The sequence below is a fragment of the Carcharodon carcharias genome, chromosome 19 (assembly GCF_017639515.1).
Source record: "Carcharodon carcharias isolate sCarCar2 chromosome 19, sCarCar2.pri, whole genome shotgun sequence".
Classification (NCBI taxonomy): Eukaryota; Metazoa; Chordata; class Chondrichthyes; order Lamniformes; family Lamnidae; genus Carcharodon; species Carcharodon carcharias.
In genome coordinates, this window is record NC_054485.1 from 13,235,971 (window position 1) to 13,255,576 (window position 19,606).

General features: G+C 39.1%; 1 protein-coding gene across 3 annotated transcripts in view; it reads left to right on the forward strand.

Moving 5' to 3' along the window:
- Positions 1-19,606, forward strand: part of rlf (RLF zinc finger) — a 55,397-nt gene that overhangs the window by 25,326 nt on the left and 10,465 nt on the right. For 2 of the 3 annotated variants that reach the window (XM_041212641.1, XM_041212642.1), the window contains exons 2-5: positions 8,198-8,352; positions 8,996-9,077; positions 11,271-11,406; positions 19,344-19,546. In XM_041212641.1, coding sequence (XP_041068575.1) covers positions 8,198-8,352; positions 8,996-9,077; positions 11,271-11,406; positions 19,344-19,546 — 576 coding nt within the window. Of the gene's footprint in view, positions 1-8,197; positions 8,353-8,995; positions 9,078-11,270; positions 11,407-18,069; positions 18,165-19,343; positions 19,547-19,606 lie in introns of those variants that run through there. The other variant, XM_041212643.1, reaches the window with a different exon arrangement.

Consider the following 19,606-nt stretch of genomic DNA (forward strand, 5'->3'; position numbering starts at 1 on the left):
GAATGCCATTGACAGAAGTTTGTGAAACGAATGCTTTGAACAGTAAATGTAATATGAATATTATTTTTGGGGCATTGTGTTTTAAGTACTGTTAAATTTGTTAGTACTGACTCCAGATTTCATGGGTTTCTTTGATTCTGCAGTTGCTATTTCACGCGGCTAAAACTGACTTTGTGGAGATTTCCACTCTTGTGTACTGCAACATTTATAACTTTGTGCCATGGTTCCAAACGTGGGTCAATGTTTGGATCAGTGATTAATTCTGAGCATAGAAGTGCAGTGTAGAATCCTCTTTCCTTGTGGAATTTGTGCCAGTCACGCTGTTTGTGAGGCTTGATGTGGGTCAGCTGAATTATCTGATCCTTTACCATATTGTACTCAACAAAAAATGAGACTTTTTGGTAACCTGTGCAGTGAACACTACATTTGGATGAAATGTCTTAACTGATTTGGAGTTATAAGCTTTCTATCACTATTAAATTAGGCAGATCAGTCACTGGCTGTAGTCCTAGTTTAATGTGCTTTTGAAAGAAGAATAGTGTTTAAATAAGAATCAAGCAATTTTCATGATCCAACCCATATTTAACTTTGACTGCAGTTATATTTACGTAAATATGAAAATTTCCAAATTTTCTATTTACATTTTGTGAACAGTATTTTTACATCCAGTGTTATTGTCCAGGCAGAGAATTGTCAACATGAACATGTTCATGGATATTTAGCACTTGTGTATTCGATGTAAAATTTGGTTCATGTGATAGAAAATTTGAACATATTTTTGTCATGATCAGTTTCTGATATAAACAACTTCAAAACTCATTCTGCTAGTTTTGTGGATAATTCCTCCATTCTCTCAAATTCTGCTTGGGTGCAGTTGGAATTTTTTTCTTTTCAAGCTTAAGATTCTCGGCCTTAGTTGTTGGGCTTCTTTCCCAGCTATGTAGCTGGGGGAGGAGGTGTTTCTTTCATGGATGTAAGAGATTCTGCCACAGCTGTTGACCCTGCAGTTCATGATTCAACAAATAAACCTCACTACTCACATCTTGCCAGCAGTCAGCCAGGCTGTCTAGTGCCTGGTCAACTTTCTATCTTAATTGCAACTGAGTTTGCCATGTGGTTTACAGAAGAGAGGGCCCTGTTCACTTTGTGAAATCTTTGCCATTAATCACTTGGTTTAGTAGAACAGGGGCCAGAATTTTTTCTGGGAGAACTTCATTAACTCCCAGAGTTTCCACTGAATACATGACTTGTGAGGGACAGCATGTTACAGCAACTATGATAAAAGCAAAAAACTGCGGATGCTGGAAATCAAAAACAAAAATACCTGGAAAAACTCAGCAGGTCTGGCCGCATCTGTGGAAGGGAGCACAGTTAACGTTTCTGCATGACTCTTCAACAGAACTACTCGTTGAGTCATGCACACTCGAAACGTTAACTGTGCTCCCTTCCACAGATGCTGCCAGACCTGCTGAGACTTTACAGGTATTTTTGTTTTTGTTACAGCAACTATGTTTTGTAGTAGGCATTGTTTTGACACTCAGTAAATCTCCCACTTGAAGCATCTAGTGCAGAATGGAAGAGATTAGTTTTCTGTTGAATGGAAGCCTTTGAAGAGTGTGTGAAAAGTTGCATGTGTACTTTGTCCCAGTACTGTATACCATTATTGTGAAAGATCAAAATTCAAATTCATTAAAACAGTCGAGCTTTATTTAATTCTTCAACAACCCTATAGGAGTAGGAGATGGGGAGAGAGAACAGGGGGAGATGGAGAAAGAGAACCTGAGAGAGAACAGGGGGAGATGGGGAAAGAGAACCTCTGAGAGGACGGGGAGACGGGGAGAGAGCACCTGAGAGAACAGAGGGAGCTGGAGAGAGAGAACCGGTGGAGATGGGGAGAGAGAACAGTGGCAGATTTTCCATTTTTAAAAACACATTCCCATAAATTGATCTCAATTTGTGATGAAAATGTTACATTTATGCAATAGAAATGTTCATGACATTCAGGACACCATGCAAACAATATGAAATGAACTGAACTTTAATCATATCCCATTGTAATCATCTTGATTGAAAAGCTATCAAAAGGATGACCAGACACTACTTCAAAAGGAAAATAAACAGGAACAGTCAGGAAATCACTTTCTCCTCTTGTCAATCCTGATAATGATTGAAATGCTGTGGGACACCAGCCACCACAACTGTTGCCATGGTTTTGCTGGTCTAGTATCTTGCCTGCCCTTTTGTGACACATCCATATCTTTTTTCTCAGGATTATTGGCTACTCTGATCACATTGTTTTCCTATCATTGTTTCAACTGCCTTCTAATGAATTATCTTAATTGTATTCAAGTTAATGTTTAAATGCCATATGTTGGTATCCATCTTTGATGAAAACTAGAGTGTAATTGATTCATCACAAAATATTGCTTCGATGATCACAATGTTAGAATATATGCTGAATGATAGATATAGCCCTTCTAATAAAATAATTCTAATGTTTTTACTCTGACATTCATATCAGGTCAATTTTAAACTACCACTAAATCTCCAGTATTGAAAAAATATCCTTAACTTTATCTCTACGTTAAGATGCACTGTACCTTTTGATCATGGATTTACCATAGTCACTGATCTACAGTGGGGCTTAACATCATATGGCTTCAAAAATGTCACAGAGAGCAAATGGTTGTCAGTTACTATTGGGACTGCCATTTTTTATGTTGATCCCCATCCACTGTTAATCATGTGTGATTAGGCATTGGAACTTAATAAACAGCTTCGTGAAAGTAGTCATGTTGGTGCTACCAGTCCAAACACATTTCTGAAACTGAGCTGCTGAAAGAAATAAAACTAATATAGCTGTGGGAATGGTTGGGGGAGGGGTGCAGGGGAGTGTTTGGACATTCACTGCCAGGCTTAACTGAACAGGGCTGTTATTGGGCCCTGTTTTATTTTTACCTCAATTTTTAGAAGAATTTAGTTCATCCTAGGTACACTACTCTCTGCATGAACTTGTTGAGGGAGGTGTAAGGAGATGGTTTTCAACTGAGCCAGAAGGAATACAATGATAAAATCCTTCCTTCTCCAGCTATGTTCAAACATCCTGGACGGAGAGCTCAATTTACAAACTAGTGAAGGGAGGCATCATTCATGTTGAAGAGTCATACGAACTCTAAACATTGGCTGTGCTCCTCTCCACAGATGCTGTTAGACCTGCTGAGTTTTTCCAGGTATTTTTGTTTTTGTTTATCCATTCATGTATATCTCCTTTTTGTTTCTCTCTCATCTCTTCACTCTGATTTGTTGTCCACCATTCCATGCCTGATTTCCTGAGTGTTTCTAGCATTTTCTGTGTTTAATTCTGATTTGGTGCTTGGAGAGCTTGCTGGTTAATTTGAAATTTAATGTGACCCTAGTCTGTTCTGGTGCAGGTTCTCTTCAGTAGAACTAAGCCACACTTTTGAGTTCTAAGATTTGGGAGCGTTATCCCCTAACCTCCCCCAACCCTGAACCGAGGGTACTGAGGCCAATTTGTAACAGTCCCCTCTGCCCCCCATTGCCCCACTTAAGGTATTAACATGAGGAATGCATTTAGTGCATAGAGTCTGACCACCTTTAATCTAATATTCCTAATTTTTTGAATGTAGTTTATCCTTTGTACCATAGTTTGTTTCATTGTGTTTGTGTAATGCTTCAGGACTTCAGCCTTTGAAGAATTTTTTTTGTGTGCGCATGCATGTTCTACTGTATAGTCTGTGTATCAATTGGTGCCACTTCAGTGAGTGGATCGTTTCAAGTTTGAATAATGTGAAACCAGGTGCTACCATTTTATACAGACATGCAAAACAATACTATGAATAAATTTAAATTAGTAATTAATTCAGTATATTTTTAACTCTTGCCATGTTAAACTGTACAGCTCGCGTGTATTGGGTAGCAGGGATGGCAGAATGGTCTTGGAAGGATCATGACAGCAATTCAGCTACTTTGTTTTTAAATTTAAAGCCAGGCAAGATCTTTTTTAGGCTTGTCTTTACTGTTTTATCTACATTCTGATTTCACTAAACAGCAACATCAGAAACAGTAGTAGATCAGAAAGCGTCGTTAATCATAGAACAGATCAGCTGGTTTAAAAATTAGCCTTTTGACATGTGAAGAGTGAAAATCCCATGGACAAAATATGTTTTCTGTAAAGTGACTGGAACTTCAAGAATAACTTGAGTCATTGCAGCTAGAGCCAATAACCTTTTTATTAATATGAACAATACTTAAACAGCCTGCAGTGTTAACACCTGCTTTTCAAGTTCTTTACTAGAAGCAATTGCATTGATTTTATCAGGTACTGTCACATCAGGCCTATCTGTATCTTGGGTAGGCATCCCTGAGACAATTAACCAACTCAAGGGAGGATGGCATAGTGGTATTGTCACTAGACTAGTAATCCAAAGACCCAGGGTAATGCTTTAGGGGCTCAGGTTCGAATCCCACCATGGCAGATAGTGAAATTTGAAGTTAATTAAAATCTGGAATTAAAAGTCTAATGATGAATGACCATGAAACCATTGTCAATTGAAATATCCTTTAGGGAAGGAAACCTGCTGTCCTTGCCTGGTCTAGTCTATATGTGACAGCAATGTGGTTGACTCTTAAATGCCCTCTGAACTATGGGGCAACTAGGGATGAGTAATAAATGCTTGCGACCCCCCCACATCCCATGAACGAATTAAAAAAACTTTTGCTGTAAAAGGTGCTAGATGTTTTCTCCGAATGGGTCAGTGGGTTGGTGAAGTGATCTGTGTATTTGGCTCATCTAAAGCCATGCAAATCAGTACGGTTTGGGGTAACTTTGGGTATTTCCTTCATTAATACATTTTTCTCTCAAAGCAGCCAAACCAATTTTTTTGGCTGATCATTTGATCATAAGACATTTGACTCTTTCTATCTGCACAGAAGCTGCCGATCTACTGAGTATTTCTAGCTTTTTCTGTTTTTATTTCACATTTTGGCTGCATTGTTATATGCAGTTTAACCACAAGAGCTTTGAAAATGGCAAAACCCTTTTCTTTCTGCAATTGACTGATTTTTAAAAAAAATTGAAAATGAGCTGCATCATAACTAAGTTTCACACATTGCTGTAAACTATGATTGTAAAATACGTTCTGAATTGACTTCATGCCATTTCAGGCTGATATTTACAGAATCACAGAATGGTCACAGCACAGAAGAGGTCATTTGGCCCATCATGCTCATGCTAGCTCTCTAAGAGCAACTTGGTCAGTCCCACTCCTCTGCCTTTCCTCATAACCCTGACCTTTTTTTTGCTTCAGGTGTTTATCTAATTCCTGTTTGAAGGCCACAATTGATTCTGCTTCCACAACACATTTGGGCAGTGCATTCCAGGTCCTAACCCACTGGCTGCATTTTTTAAAAAAAGGTTTTTCTTTATGGAGCCTTTGGTTCTTTTGCCACTTGGCTTAGATTGATGTCTTCTGATGTTCTACCAATGGGAGTAGTTTTTCCCTGTCTACTCTGTCCAGGCCCCTTATGATTTTGAATACCTCTATCAAATCTCCTCTCAACCTTCTCATCTTTAGGAATAACAGTCCCAGTTTCTCCAACCTCCAATCAAGTAACTTACGTGTGGTGAGTCAAAACTAAGGAAGAAATTATGTTTCTGCACCAGCATGTGATTTTCTGTTAACATTTCTATTTAAAAATTCAAATGTCAGTACTTTTAATGACAATTGCTTATATAACTATCTCACACTAATTATGCTTCCCTGTAGTAACGTTCCTATAATTAAACTGCAAATAAGTACATGAGATGCTTCCTACTTCCTGTTGAACTCTTTACACTTCAGATGCCTTCATTTGGCATTAGGTTGTGCATCTCAGATGGTGTTGAGGTTTCAGAACTAAAATGCCTTTCTTGTTGCAAATTTACTTTTATGGAATAAAAATGAGATTTTAGGAACTATTATTTACAATGTACATGGCTTGTTTTGCATTTTAGATAACTTGTGAAGTTCATTTTTAGCTTTGAGAAGGAAATCACTGAACATAAACAAAATTGTCTTGAGGTTTCAGTCCACTTTTTTGAAAGGAAGTATGGCTACGTGGCCTTGAACCACATTTTAAACATGTTGCTCGGTATGCACAGAAGCGCTGTAATGCAGCAAGGAAATGCTGTACCACAAATGAGTACTGAGATCAGACTAGCAATATAAGGAAAATGTTGAGTCAACTCTGGTGATTTCCTTTGATAAACTGAAATAAAACAGCCTTGATAAACGCCACTTGGTATTCACTCCTAACAAGTCTTTCTCTCTGCTAAAAGTTAGGTATCTATGCATATTAGCAGCCTTACTGGTAGCAAAAACAGTACAAGAAATATATATTTCCTTCATTTGCTACAGCTGTGGAAGCCTATATATGTTGTTGTTTCATGTTGTTTGTAAGTCTTTTACTGTTAAGTCAGAAGCTGCTCAACTGATTTTTGGGCGCTCTTACATATCTGTTCCATTGTTAAGACTGCCTAGTTTCATGCCGTAACAGTACCCAGCTCCACCCGCCTCAGCTCATCTGCTGAAACTCTCATTCCATGCCATTGTTATTTCTAGACTAAGTATTCAAACTCTCTCCTGGTTGGCTTCCCACATTCTACTTTCCATAAACTTGAGGTTACCCAAAGCTCTTCCCATGTCCTAACTCTTCTCTATGCTTGCTGACCTACTTTGGCTCCCAGTCAAGCAGTGTCGTGATTTTAAAATTTTCATATTCCTGCATGGCCTTGGCCCTCCATACCTCTGTAATCTCCTCCATCCCCACAACTCTGAGATGGATGTTCTCATCTAATTCCGGCCTCTTGAGCATCCCCAATTTTAATCACCCAACCACTGGTCACACTTTCAGTTGACTAGGCCCTAAACACTGGAGTTCTCTCTCTCTCCACCTCTCTTTCCTCCTTTAAAGCATTCCTCAAAACCTACCTCTTTGGCCAAGCTTTTGGTCATCAGATATCTCCTTATATGGCTTGGTATTGTGTTTTGTTTTATAACGCTCCTGTGAAGTGCCTTGGGGTGTTTCATTACGTTAAAGGTGCTAAATAAATATAAGCTGTGTCATGAAGCATTCTGGGGTATGAAAATTGAATGAACTAAATTTGCACTTTTCCTGCATTTTAAAGCTTAACTTTGGGAAAGAGCTAGTAAGCCAATTTCAATGCACAACTTTGCTTCATTCTTTGCTTTTGGCCTGTATGTGCCAGAGGTCATTTCAGACCTTATTTTTCTGAAAGTGGGCCTGCAAGAGAAATGCCTGGGGTGTTTTTTTTTCCCCCGATTTGTTTCTGAAAATTAGGGAAGTTGGAAAAAATATTTGTTGTAGACTAGAAAACTGTCAAGTTGATTTCTTGCATCACTGGTAGCCTATGATACTATTTTGCATAGTGACCCAAGTGCAGTGAACCAAATCAGCACCTTGAGCAGGCAGCAGAGGCAATTGTTCATCGGGCTAGGGAACCACAAAAACGTGAGCCTTCACTGTCATTGACTGTGTGGGTAGATATCTGGTCATAAGCAGCATAGGATATGTGGATTGATGGTCAGCACTCAAGGTAAAAACAATTTTAGATGCTGTTTGGCATTGTTTAGTTTTGGGATATTCAATGAACAAGGATGATAGAGGTGATTTTTACTGGCAAAATTGAGAACTACTTTGAAAATCTAATATAACTAGGATGGAATTTTAAAACAATGCAAACTGGCAGCCTGCCCAGCTAGAAGAACAGCTCTATTCTGTTATGGAAGAAAAAGGAATTGACCCTCTAGCATAGAATCTGGGAAATAGAGGAGAGAGTAGAAACGTTACTTGGAAATTAAATGGCGATGCCAACTCTGAACCATTGCCATCTTATTTAAATTAACTTGTTGTATCGATGTACTGAAATATCTTGTGCTGTCTTTTTCTTCCAGTTATGATTGTGTTTCAGTTCTTGCCGTGCTGCTTTGAATCTGTCCAGTGGAAGGAGTTAAAACTTGTTGGCTACCTAGAGATTTTCTAACTTACTGTATAGACTAAAAGCACGGTTTAAAATGTTTCCATATCTGTGTTTGTAGATTGCAGAAATGCTGTATCATTTGGGCAGCTAATTTGACAATTAGGTTCTGTAATAACCAGTTACCTTTTTTCACTATAGATCTTGGTACAATATGGTGAGAAGTGCAAAGCTTCTGAGGAGCTCCTGCCTTTATTGGAGGTCTATCGGATTTCTATCCAGAGCTACACAAGCGCAAGGCCTTACCTGACCATGGAGTGTGCTCATATTAATTTTGTACTTAATCGATTAGCAGTGTAAGTGTTTCTGTATTTTATCGCATTTTTCTAAAAAATTGGAGCTGTCAGTATCTTAAGTATGGAAAATATGCTTGGGATAATTTCTTCTTTACCACCTTGACTGAATAGCTAATTTTGTGGCCCATAATGCGTTTTGATCTCTTGCAGAGGGAGATCAAGAGATCTCCTGCTTGTGTCATTAGTAACACTGCTAAATGGATGTTGGGTGATACATAAGTTTATGCATCCAAACACATAATTGGAGGGAATTACCTACCTGTATTAATGAGTAAGATATCTAAAACCACCTAAATTGCACTTCATCAAAAGCATTAGTAAGGCCTGTGATATTTTGGAAATACAAACAGCTTGCCATTTAGCGGTTCAGTTGCTTGGTCACGCATTCCATCAAAAACTGTTTTTGGCCAGGTTTGTTGGCAGAATACCTTGTGGCATCTGATACTTTCCAGTTGTATGACAGAGTAAATTAAACTTGTAGGCTTCTTAGTCATATTGGCAGCAAAATAAATATGCTTTATTTTCAAAGGGCTACATAGGTCTTTTGTTTCTTTCAGTAGATGTACATATCCAGTAGAAGAATTCTGAACCATTAAAAAGGAGCTAGCTGACTCATGTTTCTTAACCCTGTTTAAAATTTTAGGAGTTGTTTTGAGCTACTACTGTCACTATCTGAAAAAGAGGTTCCACAAGAAGTATGGCAGAGGCTGCAACAGACATTGCAGGTGAGTGATCATTTGGAAACGGCAAAGCTTTTTTGTTAAATCTAATGTTTGGGATTTGCACTGGTTCTAAGTGAGGGCCTAATTTGCCAGTGATGATCTAAAAAGTGAGCCCCGTATTTGGAGTTCTCAAATACCCGTTTGTGTATTGATGCTCATTTTCAGAGGAAACTTTGCATATTTAAGTCTTAACTAAGTTTGGTTAATGTCTTCTGAAGCTTATTTATTAATTTAAATGATTGAAAGGCCAGCAGGAATAAACAAGATAAAAGCAAATTATTGTGGATGCTGGAGATCTGAAATAAAAACAGTGCTGGAAAATATAAGCAGGCCTGGCAGCATCTGTGGGGAGAGAGAGAATTAATGTTTCGAGTCCAATTTGACACCTATTCTGAAGAGTCATATTGGACTTGAAATGTTAAGTCCATTTCTCTCAAGACTAAACAAGAACTTGCACATATATAATCACCTGCCATGTTATTTAGAGCTTTGGTGCAGGCACTTGCTATGTGACAAATGCAGCAATGCCCCAATGAGCTGAATCAACCTGGTATACTATCTTGCTGGTGTCAATTGAAGGAAAAGTTTTGGGCAGGACACACCCTGTTTTTTGAATACGGGCCATAGATAGGATCCCAATTCTCCTGGACAAGCAGATAGGATCTTTGTCTAACTGCTGATCTAAAGGGTGGCAACTCCAAAGATGTAGCATTATTACCAGAACTGTACTGTGCCAAATTAGATCATGTACTCAAGCACTAAAGGAGGCTTGAACCCATAAGCTTCTGCTTTTGCATAGAAAGCCACATTGAGGTTTGAATTCTACACATATCAATGTGGAACTTAAAAGCATGTTTGTGAACTGATTAGTTTTGTCCTGAGGGCAATGTCTGAGTTACTTTTTGGCTTATCTGTTGACCATCTTTACATGCAAACTTAAATAGTATAAAACTGGGAATTGGAGTAAGGGAATATTTTACCATTTTATTCCTTTTGACAAATGTACTGTCTCCTTGTTTCTCTGTTAATTCAGCAGATAGAAGCTATTATGCATAATACACATAGGCAATACAGAACAATTCCCCCAGCTTTGATACCCCAACTGTGATCTCAACCAAGGCAGCAGTAGGATAACTGCAGTTGGAGTTGGTGTGAGGATCCCACTCCTGATTGTAGCCCAGAAGCTGCTGCTGGAAATGCAAATGTGAGGAGAGAACCTGGCTCAGTTGTTTGCTTCCTAATGTCAAATAACTTAGTAGCACTAAATGTCATACACTGATAATGGGTGACAAAGCAGAGAAAAATCAATACCTATTGTACTGGAATTGCTGGAAGGAAAAGAGTGGGCTAATATTTCCCCGGAAATATTCTGTAGTACAGAATGTCACGGCTAAGCAGAGTGATCTTTTATACAGCATGCTTCCATTGATTACTGAAATTGTGTACATCTTGTTTTAAGATTGAGATGATCATTCTCAAAGCCTTTACTTCACTAAGTGCTTTTCAGACTGTCACCTGTGCCAGAAGAACATTCTTCTCCTTTATGGCACAAAAACTGGTGTAATAGATGGAAAAATTGCTTCCACATTTTTGGTATGAGCAGTAGTAGTTCTGGAGCTGTTCATGAAGTTGAAAAAACCCTTGTAACGTGAATTACCCATTTGCCACCATAGGAAACTGTCAAAACGGATTAATGAGCCACTCTTTACAGCAAATTACCATGCATTTTATTACAAAGCTTCTCAGTCTGGCAGTTCCTATGTTTACTATGAAGCACATATTCTAAAATAGCCCATGATTTACGTCTTAATGGATTTAATTATTTAATGAAGCTAATTTTATTTCAGTCAAATTTGTAGCATAGAATGTACAAAATTGTAACACTTTCTTGTTTCCTAACTGTGAAAGTCGGCACGAAAGTTCAGTATGGTCTAGCAGAAAGCAATGATGCTGCTGTAATATTGCTGTTGATTTTGAGCCTAATCAAATTGTTGAAAAAGCTGTTAACTTAAACGTGATGTGAATTCTAAAAACAGAATAAAAGTCCATTGCTATGATTGACTCTTGCAACCTAGTTGCAATTCACTTGTGAATAAATTTACAAGGGACATTGCTGTAAGGTAAAGCCAAGCAACACCTACCTATTCAGCATTTTGTATCTGTACTCTTAAATTATCACTGATGTCTTTTTGACAGGATTCTCACGTTGCATTGCTGGAATTTGGGCACAATGAACTGCAGGCGCTTGTTGCTATCAGTAGAGAGGGTGGTGCTTGGAAAAATCCAGTCCTACAATGCATTCTTTCCAAGCAGCCAGCAGAGACTGATGAAGGTAAGCAATGATGTAGCTTCACAATAATTTTCTTTGCATGACCAGCCTTTTACAAATAATTCATGTATCCAGATTTAAATTGTATGATAAATAGCAAAGGTAAGAAGTCACTTGTGGGAATGGTTTATGGGTCCCCTAACAGTAACTATACTGTAGGATGGGGTATGCAGGAAGAAACGGGGGCTTGTGAGCAAGGTACAGTGATAGTCATGGGTGATCAATCTACATATAAATTGGACAAATCAGATTGGCAAAGATAGCTTGAATGATGAATTCATAGAGTTTTTGGGACAGTTTCTTAGAGCAGCACGTTTTAGCACCAACCAGAGAACAGGCTATACTAGATCTCGTAATGTGCAATGAGACGGGATTAATTAAGGACCTTGTAGTGAAGGTTCCCCTAGGTAGCAGGCTATTGAGTTGGATGATCATAATGAATGGCGGAGCAGGCCGAATGGCCTACTCCTCCCATTTTCTATGTTTCTCTAGCAGTGATCACATTATGATTGAATTTCACATTCAGTTTGAGGGAGAGAGTAATGGATATAAGACTAGTGTTTTAAACTTAAGGGAAATTATGAAGGCATGAAGACAGAGCTGGCAAAAATCAACTGGAAAATTAGGTTAGGGAAGGGATAGGTCAGTAGAGATGCAGTGGCAGATATTTAAGAAGATATTTCAGAATACTCAGAAAAGATGCATTCCAATGAGAAAGACTCTAAGGGAAGGGCACACCATATGTGGCTAACTAAAGAAGTTAAAGATATCAATTGAAAGAAAGAGTGTAATTCTAGAAAGATGTGTGGCAAGTCACAAGATTGGACAGAATATAAAGAACAGCAAATAATGACAAAGATTAATAATGAGGGATAAAAAGCTAGATTAAAAATATAAAAACAGTAAGAGTTCTACAGATATTTTAAAAGAAAAAAGTGAAGTGAGCTTTGGTCCTCTGGAGAGTGAGAATGGGAATTAATGGAAAATAAGGAAATAGCGGATGAACTGGACAGATTTTGCATCTGCCTTCGCTGTAGAGGATACAAATAACGTCCAGCAATAATTGTGAATCAGGAGATGAAAGGGAGGGAGGAACTTAAAACAATTACAATCACCAGGGAAAGGGTACTGATAAAATTATTAGAGCTAAAAGCTGACAAGTCCCCAGGCCCAGATGGACTTCATCCTAGAGTCTTAAAAGAAGTAGCTGCTGAGATAGTAGATGCATTGGTTGTTAATTTTCCAAAATTCCCTAGATTCTGGAATGGTCCCATCAGGTTGGAAAATTATGGATGTGACTCTTCTATTCAAGAAAGGAGGGAGACAGAAAGCAGGAAACTACAGGCCAGTTGGCTTAACATCTGTCATAGGGAAATTGCTGTCATTATTAAGGAGGTTGTAATGAAGCACTTAAGTCTCAGTGCAATCAGGCAGAGTTAAAATGGTTTTGTGAAGGAGATATCATGTTTGACTAATTGCTTGTTACTTCCTCAAAGAACTTCAATAAATGTAAATAAAGGGGAACCTGTGGATGTGCTGTACTTGGATTTCCAGAAGGCATTTGACAAGGTGTCACATCAAAGATTACTACACAAAATAACAGGTCATGGTGTAAGGGGTAACATATTAGCATGGATTGGTTAGCTAACAGGAAACGAGTAGACATAAATGGATCATTTTCAGGTTGGCAAGTTGTGATGAGTGGAATGCCACAATGCTTGGGCCTCAACTATTTACAATTTACCAGTCCTGGACCCTTTACCTGGCGTCCCAAAATCCAAAAGGGCCGAAAACCAGGTCCTGCCTTGGAAACTACAGTCCCCATCAAGCATTGCTCTTCGTCACATCCAGGTCATGGCGCACTGATCCGCTGCTCTTTGGGCCCGGGATTAATGGCGGAAACCGGCCTGGACCACCCCTCATCCCTTCCTTTGCCCATCCCGGCTGGGCCCAGCCCAGCTTTACGTTATCCTAATTCTGCCCAGCCCAAGTCTCAAAACCTGTAAAATCCCCATATCAGGTACACGTCCGGTCCCAGGCTTCCCAGATAAAGGGTCCGATACCTATATGTAAATGACTTTGATGAAGGGATTAAATGTACGGTTGCTAAATTTGCTGATGACACAAAGATAGGTAGCAAAATAAGGTGTCAAGAGGACATAAGGAATCTGCAAAGGGTTCATGGATTAAGTGAGTGGGCAAAGATTTGGCAGATGGAGTGTGATGTGGGAAAATGTGAACTTGTCCACTTTGGCAGGAAAAATAGAATAATTGGATAGAGATTGCAGAAGTCAATGGTACAGAGGGATCTGAATGTCCTGGTGCATGAATCAGGAAAAGCTAATATGTAGGTACAGCAAGTGATGAGGAAGGCAAATGGAATGCTGTTTATTGCATGGGGAATGGGATATAAAAGTAAAGATGTTTTGCTACAGTTGTACAGGGCAGACCACATCCAGTGAACTGTTTGCAGTTTTGGTCCCCTTATTTAAGCAAGGAAATAAATGTGTCAGAAGCAGTTCAGAGGATGTCCACTTGACTGCTACCTGGGATATGGGGGTGGGTTATCTCACGAGGAAAGGTTGGACAGACTAGGCTTGTATCCACTGGAGTTTAGAAGAGTAAGAGGGGACTTAATTGAAACATATAAGATCCTCGGGTCTTAACAGGTTGGATATGGAGAGGGTGTTTCCTCTTGTGGGAGAATCTAAAACTAGGGATCAATGTTTAAAAACATGGGGTTGTCCATTTAAGACAGATGAGAAGAACTTTTCTTCTGAGGGTAGTGAGTCTTTGGAACTCTCTTCCTCAAAAGGCAGTGGAAGCAGTGTCTCTTTTCAAGGCAGAGTTAAATTCTTGATGAGCAATGGGTGAGAGGTTATCAAGGCTAGGTGGGAGGTTACAGTCAGATCAGCCATCATATTGAATGGTGGAGCAGGCTCAAGGGGCCGAAGGGCCTACTCCACCTAATCCGTATGTTTAAATATAAAATCCTGAGGGGCCTTGACTGGGTGGTGCTGAAAGGATGTTTCTTTTCCCTTGTGGGAGAGACTAGAATGAGAGAACACTAGTTTTAACAATAAGGAGTTGTCCATTTAAGCCGGAGTTGGGAAGAACATTTTTTCCCGAGGATTGTGAATCTTTGGAACTCTCCCCAGAGCACATTGGAGGCAGGGTCAATGAATATTTTTAAGGCGGAGGTAGATAAATTCTTGACTAACAAGGGAATCAAAGGTTATTGGGGGTAAGTAAAATGAACAGTTGAGGCCACAATCTGATCAACCATGATCTTTTTGCATGGCGGATCAAGCTTGAGGGGCTGAATGGCTTACTGCTAATTCGCATGAAATCACGTTTGTATGTATTTATCTAAACACCTAGGTATGTACATAGATGAAACAATCCATATTGTGGTAATTCATTTTCTGATATTCTGTATTCAGTAAATATTTTATAGCAAGATAATGGTAATTTTAAAGATTATTCAGCTCCATGGGCTCATGGATCATCTGGCCCATACTTGCCATATACCCCCTTACCATTGTTATCAAGAAAATTGTAATTATAGGACAGGGTTGTGTCTTCACCTGTGATCAGACTCAACTATCCACCACTGGGAAATGTCAGCAAATTTTGCTACCTTAGATCTGCAGTGACAGAGAATCTCTCTTGACTAAGAGACCTTGGAAAGGCAGCCAGCAATTTTTGCTGACTAGCAAAACAGGCATGGTAAAAAATGGCAAACTGACCTTCCGCCTGTTAGCATGTGGCAGAGACCTAGACAATTTGCAACTACCAAGAACAGAGACTCAATAACTCGCATTTCCAGTGTCAATGACACTGCATTTGGCATTTGCATCATATTGAAAGACAAAGTAGCTAATAGAACAGTCCTTTCAAGGGCAAGCATGCTAGTGCTAGTAAAGCAAAGAAGGCTTTACTGACTTGGTCATGTGCACAGGATGGAAGATGGCCCATCCCCAAGGGTATGCTATACTTGGAGGTAGCCCTTGCCAAGAGACCAGCAGGTGCCTAAAGCTCCGATTCAAGGATGCTGTCAAAAGAAACATGAAAGCCGTCAATGTCAATCATGACAAATGGGAAACTCTAGCTGACGATCGATGTAAATGGTGATACCAGCTGGGGCAGGAATTTGCCACTGCGTGTGACAACTTCATGTGTGGCACTTGTGGCAGACTTTGCCTTTCCAGAATTGGCTTGTTCAGCTATCAAAAGAAATGCAGCAGATGATCTCATCTGAGCTCAAGTTCTGAGGCTGCATTCCCGTCATCTTTCACAAATGGAAAGATGCCAATCTCTAATTGTGAATGCATCTGAGGACTTAATTGATACCTATGGAAAGTTAGATAGGAGGTTTATTGTGCAATCTGCTATTCAAAATCTGAACTGCGTGGAAGCTAACCTTTGGTGGCTTCTGTGCCTTACCATTGGTTTTGCAGCCTGAATTCTGCTACTGGTTTTAATATGAGAAGACCAAAGACATGAAGCAGAGTGGCTGTTCAAGCCTTTACTATTATTTCTTTTACTCTCAATTGTATGGATAAGCATCTGGAAAAAGGATTGGCGATTCATAGCCAAAATAAATTATGCCAGTTGTGAGGTACATAATACAACAGAGCCAAGCTGAATATAGAAAGTGCAGAGGAGATCTAAAAAAAATACAATGTGCAAAGAGAGACTATGAGAGTAGATTAACGGCTAGCATGAAAGGGAACCCAGAACTGTCTCGCATGAGAGTAGATTAATGGCTAGCATGAAAGGAAACCCAGAAGTGTCTCGAGCACGTAAATAGTGGAAGGTTGGGACTGCTTAGGGATCAAAAGGAAAATCTGTGGAGGCAGAAGGCATGGATGAGGTGTTAAAGAGTACTTTGCACCTGTTTGCACAAGGAAGGATAATGCCGAAACAGCAGTAAAGGAGGACGCAGTTTAATGGCATTGGGTAGGATTAAAGTAGTTAAAAAGGAGATACTGAAAATGTTGGCAGGGCTCAAAGTAAAAAAGTCATGCAGTCTGCATGGGATGCATCCTAGGTTACTGAAGGAAGCAAAAGTGGAAGTTGTAGAGGTTGCTTTAAAAACAAAAAGGGTAGAAGATAAATCCAGCATCTACAGGCCAGCCTAACATTGGTGGTGGGCTTTGAAGACTGTACATAAGAGATGTATTGGAATGGTACCAGGGATAAAGGACTTCGCTTAATGCTTACTGACTGCAGAAGCTGGTAGCATTCTCCTTGGAGTAAAGTAGTTAAGAGGAAACCTAATAGAGATGCTTAAAATTATGAATTAAGAGTAAATGAGCAACTTTTCCAGTGGCAGAAGGTTTGACAGCCAGAGGATACAGTCTTCATGATTACGTAAAAAATTTCCCTCGTGTCATCTCTGGTTCTTTTGCCAGTGACTTGTGATCTGGAATGTACTGCTGAAAGGCTGGTGAAATCAGTTGTAATATGAACGTTCAGAGAATTTGTTAAAGACTAGAAGGGGAAAAAAATATAGGGCTGTGACGAAAGTGCAAGGGAGTGGGATTAATTGGATAGCTATCCCAAAGAGCTAGCCCAGGCACACTGCTGAATGGCCGCCTGTGCCGTATCATTCTGATTCTGCGGTCGTGGATTAGATTTGATAGATAATAGCTTGTTTAAATCTGAGTCAATGTGCTTATTTTCCAAAATGTAGGTTAGCTTTATTTCCATGCCTTTTTTCTTTTTTAATTTGTTTACTCCCCATTTGAAAATTTGGATGTGTGAAAGATAGGCAGCTTAATGTAGTAGAATCCCTTTTGTGCTGATTTAGATATTGACTGCTACTACTCACTGCATGGGTGCCAGGTACCCTTGGTACCGCCCAAGTATTGACCAAACTTTCCAACAGGAATCATTGAATAGCAAGCACCTGGCTGATTTTCTATGTCTCTCTTTCTGGCCCCTCTGCACCCCACATCTCAAATGCATGGCCTGGGGGCCTATAGACCAATTGCAGCACACCCAACTTGCTGCTAAAGCTAAAATTAACTCAGCAGAGACAGAATTGAACCTATTACATTCTGGGCATGCAATTCCACTGCATATTGACTTTAGGAACTGAGCTACTGAGAAAACTACTGAATAGCCTGTAATTTGCAAGCAGTTCTGTAGCAGATTTGTAAACATGCAGGATATTAGGGAAATGCAATTGCCTTATGTTGTAGACACAAAAGTCTTAATTATCCATAGTTAGGTACCTGAATGCCCCATTCTTTACAGTCAACTCCTGTCATTCGCAGCCCCCTCATCGTGAATTTGTTTACCTGTGTGAATGTGTATGTACACCAAATTGCAGTTTGTGGCCCCAAAACTTTGCTTATCTGCTATGTAAAATGTTAAACTCTCTCATTTCCCATGTAGTGCGTACTGTGCACGTGCTGTTGCTGAAGTGTGGAAGTTCACTGTTCGCGATTTCACCCTTCATGAAATTTTGCGGGAATGGAACCCCTGCCAACAATGGGGGTTGACTGTATTGTGCTTATGCGACTGTGTCCCTCCTAGGGTTTTATGCTGTCAGAAGTTGTGGATCATGGGATCTTTTCTCCTCCAGAATCCCACAGATTGGATATTCTTCTGGCCAGGAAACCAATTGGAACAGTTTTGTTCAAAGCAAGACATCTGCATCCTTCTCCTGGAGGGCTGCTGAGATTCTGGCTATAGTACTGCATAAAAGACCATCCATAGATCTGTTCTCGAGTAATTTATCTCAAAATTGGGTGATTATTTTATAACTACCCTCTTTGGTGTTTGTATATATTGTATTTTTTCCACTATGAAACAAAGGCTTTTCAAAAGACCTATTAGTTTGATAATGAAGAATAAAAGCATTTAAGGAATACTTTGCTCTTTTGTTTAGAAGGAACTGTCATCTGGTATGTCATCTGGTACAGTTTTAACACTTAGTGTAGCTAGTAAAATAAATCACTAGTTTACAGGAACTTTTTTTTTCTTTCTGGGGTGATACTGAAGTAAAGCTATCAATTGATTAGATTTTGCTTAACCTCTTATATATGCAGCACAATATAAAACTTACTGGAATGCTTAGATAAATGAATTGATTTGTTCTCTGCTGAACAGTTTCTTTTAAGAAGCATTGGAAATATTGTGAGAGAGAGAGAGACTGGGATAGGTTGCTGGTATGAAGGACAATTTAGAGACTAGTAAAGGTGATGCTTTGAGAATAGATGCAGAGAGATGAAGTGGGATTGGGATTGTAGGGAGGAAGTCATAATAAATACCCAAATCTGGAATTGGCTTTTAGAAAGAATAAGCCTACAGGTAGAAAGACTCAGGTAATATGTATTATGGAGTGGAATAATTCTATTGGAAATTATCTTCTATCAGTAATCAGTGCAAATATGGAATAAGGGCTGAAACTTTCACATAACTACAAACCCTACTATTCAAACTTAAAAAAAAAAAACTTTTTATTTCAATATTTCTGGTTTTTTTTCTTGATCCTAGCAGAAACTTTGTAACTAAGATCTTTGTATTTTTGAGATTAATGTGGAATGTAAGTTATTGACACGCACAAGCTGCTTGGGGTGTTGCAGCTGAGAATTCTTTTTTACTTTTCAAGCTGCAGCCCCTCAAATTTTATTTTGATTTATTCAACTAAAAGGACTGAAAGGTAATTCAAGCCAGAAATGGTTCTTTAGTCATATTTTGTGATGATAACCCATCAGGATTTGGTAGATTCCAGAATATAAACCACTATGGCAGACTTAATTTTCTCATGTGTCAGGTGCTAAAGATAATTTTTGTAAACTAGTCCCTGATGTGTATCTTTTTGTTTTATCTAATGCCAAGGTGCAATCTAATGCTAAGATGCAGAAGTCAAGGATGCATCATCCAAGGCATGGATTATAGCCTGATTATCTTTTCTGTTCATATAGTAAACAATTACTTGATCCAAGAGGGGCCTGCATTCCTTGAGATACGCATTAAACATCTGATGAAAATAGATCGCAAGTTTGATGCAACACTGCTAGCAAAGTGTTGTGCAGAAAACTCAGAAATTAACAGCAAAGGTGCTTTTCGACAAATCTACCTCACTTGCCTCTGCACTATGGGACCCAATGAGGATGCAGCAAAAGAGGTAAAGAACCTATTATTTAATCATGTATACCGCCAGAAAATAATTTGTTTTTAAAATTGG